This window comes from Syngnathus scovelli, chromosome 4 (assembly GCF_024217435.2).
Source record: "Syngnathus scovelli strain Florida chromosome 4, RoL_Ssco_1.2, whole genome shotgun sequence".
In the NCBI taxonomy this organism is placed as follows: Eukaryota; Metazoa; Chordata; class Actinopteri; order Syngnathiformes; family Syngnathidae; genus Syngnathus; species Syngnathus scovelli.
In genome coordinates, this window is record NC_090850.1 from 23,280,641 (window position 1) to 23,293,903 (window position 13,263).

The window sequence follows — 13,263 nt, forward strand, 5'->3', positions numbered from 1 at the left end:
AAACACTCTTTTCCAACCTATATTGAGCTATAATTGTATCTGACAGTAGTCTGAATCAAATCAAATTTTAAACCCAAGAAATAGAGATACTGAAGACTTCAGTTAATTACATGACGGTCAATTTCATTGTCATTGACAATGAAGTGCCTTTTCTAAGACAGCCACAACTTCAAACAGGAAGTCAATCATTAACACAAGAGCAGACTGAAAGTCAAACAAGCCAATCAATAGTCCAACACGTTTCATGTCCGCGTTTTAAACATTCCCCTTTTCGTCCCTGAGCTGACTGGGGGTCAAAGGAATTTGAAACTATCATTCAATGCGTTCCAGTCTTTCTTCTAAATGTGCGCAGATGAGACAATTTGACGTTCAAATGAGGCCTTTGCAAAGCTTCTGGCTTTCATTAAGACGTGGAAAAAACAAAACACAACTACACATTCCACCTGTCACTGCAACCTGTCATCAAAACAACAAATTGTAAAATTACGGAACGCAGTCAAGATAATGAGCAGAATAGCACACAGCACATGTGGAAGACCATCACAGAATGTACGTTTAACTTAAATGACTAAAACTGTGTGTGTGCGTGACTGTGTGCAGGAAGCCAGCGGTCAGTCCATTAGCGTGATGGCGTTTCTATTAAATTAGAAAGTCTCTCTGTCTCTCTCGCTCTCTCTCTCGTCCCCGTCCCCCCCAATCACATTAGTGGTCTTATCTCATTTACTGAGTCTGTGCAGGGTTCGGGGGGGTTACGGCAGGGGGAGAGATGATGCCTACAGAAGGAAGGGCGAGACCACATAAATATACGTTGAGATGAATTGATTGGATTCGTCAGTTTACATATGCGTGTGTATTTGTGCAAGAATGTTTTCAGCACTTATGCTTCTATTGTCTCATTGCACTAATTCAAAGCAATGATACATTGGAAAAGGGATGTGTGTACAAATACGTACAATACACTCACCGGCCGCCGTTCAATTAGGGACACAATCCAATGCAAACCAGCGTCATGATTTTATTAGCTATAAATATTTTGTAGAATAATGTAAGATTATAAGTACTAAAATGTATATAAAGTAAAATAATTAGAAAAAAGAAAAAAGCCACAAATAGCTTTAAGCTTTGTAGAATAAAGTAATTTCAAAAGTACTCAAATGTATATAAAGTATAATAATATATACTATATAATAAGAATAAATAAATATGTAAATGAAATAAATAAGTAAATAAATAAATATATATATAAATAAATAAATGTGTTGGGTTTTTTTTATGCTGCAGGACATTGGTTTAGGAGTTTTTGGAAGAACAAGCCTCTCACTCGGCCGTCTGTATTTATTTATTTAAATTTATGTTGCGAGCACAAAATGGTGCCAGCAAACCTCATGACAAGCGGCAGAGTGTGTGTGTGTGTGTGTGTGTGTGTCTGGAGACAGTGCGCCCTTAACCAACATTAAATGCGGGTCTACCTCAACAATTGTCATAATCACAGCCTTGGACACAGACCAGCTAATGCACTGGTGGCGTCTTTCAATTATGTCCATGTTGGTGTGTGTCGCATATTTCTCAAATTGTCACAAGGTGACACTCGGTCTCGTCCCGGTGTGAACCCACCCGTGCACGACATTGCGTACGTTGACCATTTTCCTTCTTTTCTTGGCTTGTCAAACATGAGTCTTCATTGTATTCCTGGTCAATTTCGTCTTTGCGAGTGTTTCAAGTCAACACAAATGCGAACAAACAAGCATGTGTGGCCTCGAGGGTCACATTTAACCCACTTAGTGCACAAAGTGATAGTGATCGGTAACCTTGTCTGGTTCCGTCATGGGTTAATGTTTATTGCGGGGCTTCGCTGACTGGCTCATTTGGCCTTCAGTTGTCCACAACAGCTTGATGTGTGTGTGCGCTTTGATGGCAAAACCCCCACAACCAAAGTCAGGGTACAATTGACCCACTGAGCCACATCAACAGCCGCCGTCACTAATCAGTCAGGCTTTCAAAGGAGCATTTATACGGCAAGGTTGGAAAGGCGCTTTATCTCCAAGCAGTTTAGGGCGTGCGCTTCCTCTGATGCCGTCCCGGCCAAGGTGAGCACGCAAGTGCCCAAATGGGCCGGCGAGATGGCGGGAAACGGCAGGAAGCGCAGTAACCGAAAGGCAAGTGACATCATCTCCTTCCCACCACCCGTGTGTGTATGTGCGGAAACCTCCAAAAGTCCAGCAGTTGGAAAATACTACATGTATGTTGCCAGACGAGCGCAGATTCAACCTCAGATGACCATGAAACCTTCAAGGCATGCACGGTAAACATCAAAATAGCCCAAATCGTGGAAGATAAAATCAAGTTCGATTGAGAACACCGCCACGGACTAAAATTGAAAATTGGTCGAGCTTTTCCTCCGCATGCAGGTTTGAATTTGCCTTCTTATGGGAAAGCATCGTTCAGTGAATGCATCATCCAGTCCAAGTGGTTCATGTTCATCATCACAGCTGCACGCCACGAATAGACAAAGAGCAGACAAAGTGACCGATAAATAATAGCCTGCAAATCTCCTCTTGGGTGGGTGCGTCTATCTGTCTGCATTCCACAGGCCAATGAAGAAGACACACCAAGCATTCCGTGTCACGAACGAGCTTGTGTATGCCAACATGACCCCAGCGACCTCAAGCATCTCCGTTCCAATGATATAGAAAAGCCTGACGATTGGACCAAACTTATGAAATCAGCGTAAAATTGAGCCTCATTGGATTTTTTTTAGAATTAATTCTAGGAACACACGCACACACAATGGGAGCACAACGTGAACAAGATGAGATGTTTCCTGATGAAAATAAACAAACACGTTGCTTCCTCTGCATGACAAGAGGAGCTTCACAGCATCCAGACAGGAAGTAGGAAGTGGAGAGAGGACGTGCAGCCAGCGCAGGTGACAAAAACGCAGCCGCCGCCGCCGCCGCCATTCTATTGCAGTGAAGTACATTTTTAAACCTTCCTGACTACACTATCGGGAAATCAATGAATAGAGCTTGCAAAAAATGTTCTTTCAAACGCTAAAGACCTTTGGTGTTTGATGGAATATTTTCTGTCTAATTAAATTCTCAGCCTATTTTATTGTATGTATTAATTCATCAACATTGACACTTTTATTCATATTATTTGTTGATAGTTTTAACCTTAGTTGTTACATTCTTTTTACATTACTTTATGATCATTTTAATTCATTCTAATTTGAAATACTAACTGTGTTCAATCCAAGTACAGTCAATAATTGAGACGTTTATTTGCCATTTTTTGACAACCTTATGTGAGACCTCTGCATATATAGGTGCTACGGCATGTTGTTGACTCCAATTGGCCGAGAGACAACCATGTGACTTTAACACCGCTCCTCATTGGCTGAGTCAAATTAAAAATGTCCGCCATCGAACGCAAGGTGAGATGTTTTTTTCTGTAAGTACTCGATTTGATTGACAGGTGACCAACGATGGAATTAAACCCCACAATGATGGATTTTGAAACATCTCTAACTCGGACAGAAAGATGTGCAAGGCAAGATTTAAAGGTAAGATTGCTGGTGTTTCTTCCTCTTGTCGATTGCTCTGTTTGTTTTATAAAAGATGTTGTCATGCTTGTTAGGGTGCAACTAAAGCACACTTAGGGGCAAGTGTTGCATATTAATGCTCATAAGATAACAATACAATCTGATCCAATCAACAAAATGCCCCAAACTGCCACTTCCTGTTTTTGTTGTCATTTTCAAGCTTGTGCATTTTGCATGTTGTCTTGCATGAAATAGTGACAGATTTGACATTGCCTTGGACTTCGACCACTATTTCAGGACAACTTTGGATTTAGCCCACTTGAATTCTCATACAGTGTCTGAGGGATTGTTTTTTACAATATTTAGGTTTTAAATAAAGCTTTTTATCAATTGTGTGTATGTTAATTGGGCTGGTTTCAACTCCGCTGTGGTGGCCAGTTGATTTGTCTTGGAGGAGAATATGTGAGCGGATGTGACCTGATCAACCGATGTGTGAGTGGATAGCTTGCACCAGATGTCGGGATTTAGGTGTGAACTTTCATCTTAGTGAGAAAACGCAATAAAGAAAAGCCACAGATGAAATGAGCATCAGTGCGGCCACATATTTTGAGAGTGAGAGAAGAATGAGAGGAACGGGGCTCAAATTGAGGCAGACATCATTCCCACGGGGCTTTGGGGAGTCGCTGGGCGTGGACGGGAGTGGCCGACATGTTTGGAGCGTCTCCTGCAGACCTGTCATCGCCTTCGCCATTATCGTCATCATCTCATCATCATCTCTCATGCATGTCGGGCGCCCTCCCAAACGCAAACATGTGTTTGCCGTTTATTCCTGGACGAGCTGGACGCTCACGTGAAGCGCGAAAGTTGACGTGCCGAGCAAAGCATCACGAGGGAGTCCAAAAGCAGCCGTGAGATGGTGAAAAAAGATGTCGGGCTTCATGTTGAAGTGCGGCAAAGGTGATTAGCAATGATGATTAAGAAGCCACCTCAGTTGCGATTCCAGTTAAGAGGCCGAGATGCAAACAAAGATGTTTCTTCCAATCTTTCCATTGACCTCAGTCACAGCTGTAGCCGGCCGGCATACTTTGACCGGGCGCGGCCCGGTGAGCCCCCGAATATCTTCCGCTGCAGTTTTGGTCAATAGGCTTTCCTCCGGTGGTCGCCATGGCAACCAAGCAGGTGGCTGGAATCCCCCTCAGCTGTCGTTTCGGGCCGGCGTGTTTATGCGTTTGGCGAGCCCGAACATGCGAAAGTGGAATCCCTGCTGTTGCTCGCTATCTGCGTTATTTACAGAGGTGGAAAAAGTACTTGTACGCAGTACTTGAGTATAGACACTTGACGAGCAACGGGGCACGTTCCCACATTCATCTTGGCACTTGAAATCGTTTTGAAAGTACTCAATGTATGTATATTTTTATTTGAATTCATCTTAAAGGAGTTTTAGACTTATCTAGTGTTTTGACATGTATATTTGATAACAGGTGTTTTATATGTATTTTATCGCCATCATTAATTGTGATTGGAATAACTCATGAATTGAATTCTAATGATTTGAAGACTACCCAATGAATTGACTTACGACACCCGTTTTGAAATTAGAAAATGTGCCATGTAAAAAGTCAGTTTTTAGGGAATAAAAACCACAAGACATTTGAAAAAATATTTGAGTAAAGTACAGATACTTAAAAAAAGAAAAATCAACTTCATCTGAGTAACAATATGTGATTACCCCCCTGCCAGTTGCGATTTTCTAATCTGTGGCAGTTGTGATGAGTCCAATTTAGCGTGTAAGCGCTGGCTGCTGCTCGCTCTGCTGATCCGTGACCATTTTTTTTGTTGTTGTTGCTCCGGCTTCATTTTTACCTCATCAGACCAGGATTTGCGCCTTTGACTTCTTAATCTCTCAGAGCCGCCGCTAAGCCTTTTTTAATTCAGCTTACAAGTCAAACTTTCCAAGATAAGAAGGTAATAACCAGACCTCACTGAACCTCATTGTGGCGTTTTAAAATGCAAACGCTTCAAAACTCATACAACTTCCACAAAACCATTTGGACCAGTTCGGCGCCATCAGTGGTTTTATTTTGATGGTTTGCTACTTCCTGTTTTTGTTCCATTGCGGTTGTCTTAACAGGTTGCATGGAGTAGCAGGTCGAATTTTAATTTTTTTATCTTAGGTTTTAGTTTATAGCTGTGTTGGAGATAGCTGAGCAGAAGTTTATTTAGTTGAATTTATTTTTGTTGATCGCAACTTCCTGATTTTGTTCATTGTCACCGACTTAATGGTGTTTATTTGAGCAAATGACTTCAATTTGGATCTTTGTGAGTGATGACGTAGCCAACTACGACAGCTTCTCACGCTCGCCGCTTATTGTGAAAGTTGGAATCGCGGTTGACCTTTGATATTCCTCCCACCCAAGCTGTCGTCTACCTTTGAGCTAAACATGGCCGCCGTGGTTCAAAGGTGGCAAAGTTCAAGGCGCCGATGAGTTGACGTGTCGCCTGCAACGACGTTATCGCTCATCGATACCGCTCGCTCTGACCTCTTTGTTTAGTCTGACGGTCAAAGTGGCTCTCGACACTCCATTAGCAGGCCATGGGTCAAAAGGGCAAAGAAAGGCTCCTAAATCTTAAAGGCATTTTTTTAAAGACGCTGTACGCACAAAAAAGACCAAGTCGTAATGGGCTTTGTCATGCGGAGATAAAAAAATAAAATAAAAAAAACACGTCGGTGGAACCTCAAATGTTGCCGCCAAATTGTCGAATGCGTTTCCATCCAAGATAGCCTTTTGTCAATCATTTTGATTGAGAAACATCAGCTTGAGTTTCTTGGTGCAGCAGACTGCATCCAATCATGCCCAGAATGTTCTTGACGTGATTCAGGCCTGCTGTTTTTGCTGACAAATCATGTACTTTCCACACTTCGTGGTGCCCGGTTTCCCACTTTGCATGCTTCGCTCACCCTGCAAAACTTCTCATAAAAAAATAATTTGCCCCCTGGGGAAATCAGGTCTGACCATTGTTTTTCTCTCTACATTTTGACTTCCCCCCTGGACGCCCATGCACCCTCAGCAGAGGTGGTAAAAAAGTACTCGTACACTGGATTAGAAGTGGTACAGATGAAGAAAAAAACATTTGGAAAAATATTTAGGTACCACAAGACCCCACTGCATTTGTAATATGTTGACCCCCCCCTCCCCTCCCCTCCCCGATAATGTGCGCCTGTCAAATCCAGACTCACAAATTGCTAATTGGGCCTGGTTCAGCGAAGCCGCACGTTTGTCATGTTGGACGTCGGGCCGCACTTCCTGCCTGTCAAGGATGCTTTGGGAATCCATTAACCCGATTGGAGAATTAAGAGCACTTTCACGTCCTTGTATCATAATCATCAATCATTACTGCAACAAAGACACAAAGCCTTATTGACAATTTATCACAAGTGATTTACAACGTGGACGTCGCAAGGTCGAACACAATTCATTTGTTTGGATTTTGAGACAATTTAGCTCTACAAGAAATCAGGGAAATGATGACGTCTTAACCGTTCAGACATATTACGTAACATTCGTTAATCACCATTCAAGTGTAAAATGGTCAGATGGGCCAAGTCGTTAATAGATGAGGTTAAAAAAAAGCGGTTCCGCTTCTTTATTTTATGATTGTTATGATGTCTTAGAGGTGATTTTTACAGCATGTTAAAACGTAAAACACGTTTTTAGAATGGGATTGTGCAGTATTAGTATTTTGTTTATTTTTTAAATATTGTATTTAATATATCTAATGAATAGTATTAAAAATAGTCCTACAGAGAAAAATAAATGATTATGGAATTGCAGTATTAAGAATTAGTATCTCTTTCAAAACAAGTTGTTTGAATGGGTGTTGGATTACACGACTTCCATGCTGAAAACCGTTTAGAGTTAACAAAATCAAACTTTACGCCAGCCAGACTTTGTTTGCTTGTCCTTTGCTGCCCTCTGCTGGTCAAAAGTGAAAATGGCAGCTTTAGTAGAGACGTTTCACTAAACCCGTTCACTTCTCCTAATTCGATCAAAAAAGAATTCAGGCTGATATTTATGAATTAGTACATTTATATTTTAAAATCACCTTCCAAGGTCCCCATTGGAGGATATTGTCACAAAAAGATGTGCTTCTTTGATCTTGTATGTTGTTGTTATTGAGCCAAAAGTGAATTGACACACACATTTTCTGTAAATTATGAAGACAAACATTTCAAAGATGTGATGGGAGGAAATGTGAACTTGTCAACTTGACAAAAGGCGTGTCATTTGGTACATGTCAGCACTGTGGCAGAAACTCGTTTGGTCCCCTGCAGCTCGGAATGTTGTAGGTCGTCATCACTTGCTGTAAGATGACATGGCCCACACTTCACAGTATTGCTCGCTAGACATATTTTTCCATCAGATATAAAAAATAAAAAAAAATCAGGTTTGAATATGAATGTTGTCAACTTTTGAAACCCTATGGATGTCTTTAAGAATGACATGACTCATATTGTGGATGGCAAGCTTTCCATTCCGGTATAACCTGACTTTATAAACTTGTATTTAAAAAAATGCGTTGCAAAGGATTCGCTTTCTGTCCCTTTACGACACGTGATCCGACGCAACATTATGTTTTTTTCTGTCACTTTGCAGTTGTGTCTTTGCTAAATGCTACCACGTGATTTATTGCAAATGATTTTGTGGACTTGCTAAGTTCTGGCTCGCTTTGAGAACCTCCGCCAAGCCTAGAAGATTCCCGGGATGAGTCGGTACGGCACGGCGTCGGTGTAGCGCTTCCAGTCGGCGCCGTACTTGCTTCCGCAACGGTGCTCGTCGCGCAGGCACCGGTGCACCAGTAGGATGCTCATGTAGACGATGTAGAAGTACGGTAGCAGGTGGCCGAATCCGCAGGCGGCGCAGTACGCCAGCGAGCCCATCAGGTCGCCCGTGTAGTTGAAGTGGCGCGCCGCGCCCCAGAAGCCCGACGTCAGCAGCTTGCTGCGGTGCACGCCGCCGTCGGCCGAGCGGTACGAGCACTCGATGAAGGAGGGGGGCCGGCCCCAGATGGTGCAGGCGCCCTCGCTGCGGCGGAATAGGTCCTTCTGGTGGTTGGCGGCGCGGAAGATGTAGTAGCCCGCCAGGCCCAGCAGCAACACGGCCGCGGCGTGCGGCGGTGACAGCTGCACCGGGTGGTAGACCAGATACAGGCCCTGCACGACGTGGATCAGTTGGAGTCACCAAGCAGAGTTAGTCAACCCACACTTGCTTTCCTTTCCTGCCTCTAACTTAGCACATCATATTGTCTTCAAGGTGAGCTACCAGACTTGTGGACTGACCTGTAGCGTGTAGAGGTATGGCAGCCACACGCAGTCACCCCAGCCCAGGTACCAGCCAAAGTGGTCGTGGCAGATGTCGATGGTCTTGAGGTACCACGCCTCGTTCCAGAAGAAATCCAACACATAGATGGCCTGACAGAAATAAAACCTAAGAGTTATTCAAATAACTATAGCATAAATAACATGCTAAAAAGTTTATCGAAGCGTCGGCGTCACTCCAAACCATTAAATCCAACGAAATCTTCATCTTTGGTATCACTTATAAACAACTCCACTAACCCCAGGAGTACAAGGAGTACAATTTCACTTCCTCTTCTATGTGGCTTATGTCAGATTCATAGTCAATTACAGTTCCAGTTATTCCACAGGCCTAATGCGGTTTAGTGAGAAAATAACGTGAAGTGATTTAATAATGTGTTAATAATTTCACATATAAGTCGCACCACCGGCTAAACTGTGAAAAAAACTGCGACTTATAGTCCAAAAAATACGGTATTATGCGCAAAGACAGACTGCTCTGCCAGTGGCATTATCTGGACTCACCTGCAGGACGTTAACCAGCAGCATGGAGTTGGTGACGTGACCGTAGAGCTCCTGTTGCTTGGCCATGTAGGAAAGGTTGATGAGCGTCCACGCCACGATGCCCGGGCGCCCGTTGAAGAACAGCTTGAAGTCAAACCACTTGCCCACACGCGGGTTGAACTCGATGCCCATCATGTAGTTGTAGAAGACGTTGCCCGTGAACTTGCTGTGGACACACGACACATCATCGACTGTGACTCCGTAGCAACAAAACAAGCCGTTCGAAATAATGAGGGAGGAAAAAAGCCCCTGATGCAAAGGTGGCCATGTTTATTTTGAAACATGGGCCTTTATTTTAAAAAAGTCAAACACTGAAGTTTTTGAAACTGAGCTGCTGAAATGAATGAGGTTGTCTACGATATTCTACAAAAAAAGCAGATGTCCTCACCAGTCCTGCGCGTTGGTGGGGAACAAGTAGGCCTTGACAAAGGCAAAAGTGGCCACGGCGTAACCCAGCGCGTTGGCGCACCACATGAGCGGGATCCAGTTGTCGAAGATGATGGTGGGCGAGAACCACAGGAAGTAGCGGGCGTTGGCCAACCACAGGACGTGCGTGATGAGCCAGCACTGCAGCCCGTTGATCTCGTACTTGTTGACGAGGCCTTGGGAGAGGTCACGGTCAAGGCTTTGCATTGGCGTGCCCAGGCGAGCGCGGCGCGCTACCTGCTGGGGTTCGGGCGCCGTCCTGAACTCCCCCGACGTAACCGGGCAGCACTTTGTGTAGGATGTCGGGCAAGCACATGTACAACACCACCTGGAAGGTGACCCACGCGGCGTAGATCTTGGCCGCCGACCAGGTGACAAAGGGTACGCGGGCCCAGATGGAGAGTAAGGTGCTCTCGCCGCCGTAGAGCTCCAGGAGGGGCCGTGTGACGGAACACTGGTACTGGTCGCAAGCCATCACGAAGAAGAAGACGATGAACGGCGCCAAGCAGAGCAGGGCCACCACGCTCAGCAGAGAAAACCAATCCACTTCCCTGAGGACCACCACCGCACGCAAACAAATACGTTCCAGCATTTACCGTGCGAGAAACTCGTGCGGCTGATTATATGAGCGATTGACTCACCAGGCTCTCCCCCACTGCACAGGCTCTGCTGTTTTAGCTGATGCCAACGGACTGTGGCTGCCATTTTGGACCCGCCTCCTGGTGACTTCAGTGGCACCGTTCATGTCTGCAGAAGACAGAGAATTTATGCCAGTGAGTATTGTCCTGGGTTATGTTTGTACGGTATGCGTTTCAGCCCCGCTGTTGTTAAAGCTGCAGTGTTTTGAAAGGTTGAGAATTACAGCAACGTATGCTAATTTTGATTTTGGCATTCTCCATTAGCATCATGTTGTGGACAAATTACACTATGTGGTTTGATTGAACATTTCAACAATTCTCTTTAGTTTTGTCTGCGATTTTTGTTTTTACCATAAACTTCAACTATGAATGACAAATAACAGCTTGAAGCAAGCCTGCTTGGTCTTTTCTTTGGAGAATTGAAATGAAATGTCTCCTCAGTGATAATAAGGATTCGCTCCCTCCTGTTATTGTTTATTAACCGTGACAACCGTCTTGATAACATCTTGTCCAAGACATCCCATCCTGTTATTGTTTAATCAACTTCATTTATTATTGATTTTCAATTGTTATGCCATAATACTTCTCCGGTGAAAGGTCGTGACAGCCCAGCTATAATATAAATGAACTAAACACGTATTTCAGCGTTTAAGCGAGCGCTTGATAATATTATGAATCGCATCTGATCAAAACAGGTTGGAAGGAAAACAGCACCATCGTTATGATGGTGACGTAACCCATGTTAGCTCGCTTTAGTCGATCCAAAATCTGACAGGCAAGAGTTGCTATGATTTCTTACCTGACACTTTTAGGTGGGGTGTTTAACAGCACCGCCCTTTGTTCTCTTCTCAGCGGGACAACCGTAACGACGCACCCGGCAGTCGTCGCTCCACCGTAGGCTCTTCCCCACCGCACCTCTGGATGGAACTCACCGTTATCGAACAGGCACGCCCCCAAATATGTTAATATTAGCCAATGGGTAGTTGAGAACGCGCGTAAAGGCGGGACCGCTCGGGGATTCTTTGCGCTGATTGGCTAAGAGTCGCTGAAGCCATCTGCGCCTGACCAATTTCCTCCTGCTTGAATGGCTCAGCTCGCATGAACAAACAACAGGCAGGTTACATGACCAGTTGCTTACAAAACGACTCAAACTCGACGAGTTGAACTCGTGGATAATAGGCTGGCTGCTGCACGTAAGATCAAATATATAAATCTATAAACAGGCTGGGCCATGTGTAAATAAACACAAAGTCGACTTTTCTAACATACATGTTGTATTGGTCGTAGTTCTTTAAAACCAATTGAAATATCTACATACATGCATATAGCTGCTAAGAATAATTCTCTGCTTATACTCAGTTATTTTTATTTGATTAAAAACAAACACAAGAAATGCCTCTCTTTTGTGTCTCGTGGTTATGTCGAAGATAGACAACTATTGTTAATTTCATGTAGTGACACTACCATTCGCCAAAAAACGTTCTTTTGCTGCACTACAAAAGGAATTAAAATGATCGTAATTTCTTTACCAAGCAGTAATATGTTTTAGTTGGATAGGTTTGTTTTTAATAGAAATATGATAGTAATGAGAAGAAATTGTGCTTTTTTATACTTAATATTTGCATGTTCTAAAATAATTCTACTTTAATTGCGTCATTTTAGCCGCTTAGCCTAATCGAATATTTAAATAGATTATCAGCAGAGGGAGCCTGCGAGCCACTAGTAGCGTTTGCAACACACGGGGTCAATGCACTAGCACCATCGTGACCTTCTGTTAACTTTACAATGCGCTTCCATATGTCCAACTTTGCCGTCATTTTTGCACAACTTGCTTTTTGCCTCATCAAGGAGACAGAGGATAAAACGCACAACAATCATTTATTGAACCACCAAATGACCCGGCATAGCAACAATCGCCTTCATCATGCGTTTTCATATCATGAGATCACATCAGCAGCGAACAATTGATCAACAGCACCAAAACAGGAAGTGGCCGCTCAGCTTGAAGTGCCTCGGCTGCTTGGCAGAGAGATTGGAAGAATCTCCGGAAGGCATAAAAGAGAGAAGACAAAAACAAAAGATTTTTTTCTTCAGTTTAAATGTAATCAAGAGCAGACGCACAGCACCCCCCCCCCCCCCACTACTTTCTACCATGTCTGCATCCTCCACCTATCAATTTTCTGTGTATGTTTTTTCTTCTTCCTTGATTGAGTTTGATGTGGATAACTGCAGTCTTTCCACGTCTTCTTGTCCAGACTTCGTCTGATTGCGCTCCCGTCTGCGGGCTCCGCAAGTACATATCTGGGCCAAGTGGAACACTTTAGCACAATTGGTACGGCGCGCACGCTGCACTGTCTACAACCTCTTTTCGCTTTTTTTCGAATTTCTGAGTTATGAAACACTTCTATTCGTCTTATAGACTTATTATACTGCCATCTAGTGGCCAAGACACACACACACACACACACACACACACACCAGAAGGACCGCAGTGTCCCTGAGGCATTGTAGCATGAAATCATGATACACAAACGGTTTACATTGACTTTTGTATTTATGTTTATTTTCTATCAAGTACATCGGTGTGGTGTTTTGTTCCCTCATTTAAAAAAAAAATCCTATTGTTTTGTTTTTATTGAGCTGTAAGGGAGTGCTAGCATTTCTAGCCATCTCAATGACTTTGCCTTGGTTTGACAATAGTGAGGGAAACCCTGCGTGAAATGTGGCCAAGAAGGCTT

At 43.6% G+C, this 13,263-nt stretch overlaps 1 protein-coding gene and 1 long non-coding RNA gene across 2 annotated transcripts; one reads left to right on the plus strand and one right to left on the minus strand.

The window, feature by feature from the left end:
- The first annotated feature begins 3,178 nt into the window (after nucleotides 1-3,178).
- On the plus strand, nucleotides 3,179-11,908 carry LOC125967015 (uncharacterized). Its single transcript, XR_007480635.2, has 3 exons — nucleotides 3,179-3,562; nucleotides 10,551-10,660; nucleotides 11,378-11,908. It is a non-coding gene; the product is annotated as an uncharacterized lncRNA (long non-coding RNA).
- dhcr7 (7-dehydrocholesterol reductase) lies at nucleotides 7,612-11,471 on the minus strand. The gene is made up of 7 exons (XM_049717636.1): nucleotides 11,325-11,471; nucleotides 10,529-10,634; nucleotides 10,125-10,438; nucleotides 9,850-10,063; nucleotides 9,423-9,627; nucleotides 8,880-9,011; nucleotides 7,612-8,753 (listed from the first exon to the last, which is right to left on the minus strand). Exons 2-7 carry the CDS (start codon nucleotides 10,630-10,632, stop codon nucleotides 8,289-8,291), a joined length of 1,434 nt encoding a protein of 477 aa, XP_049573593.1. The 5' UTR covers nucleotides 10,633-10,634; nucleotides 11,325-11,471; the 3' UTR covers nucleotides 7,612-8,288.
- Nucleotides 11,909-13,263: the final 1,355 nt, after the last annotated feature.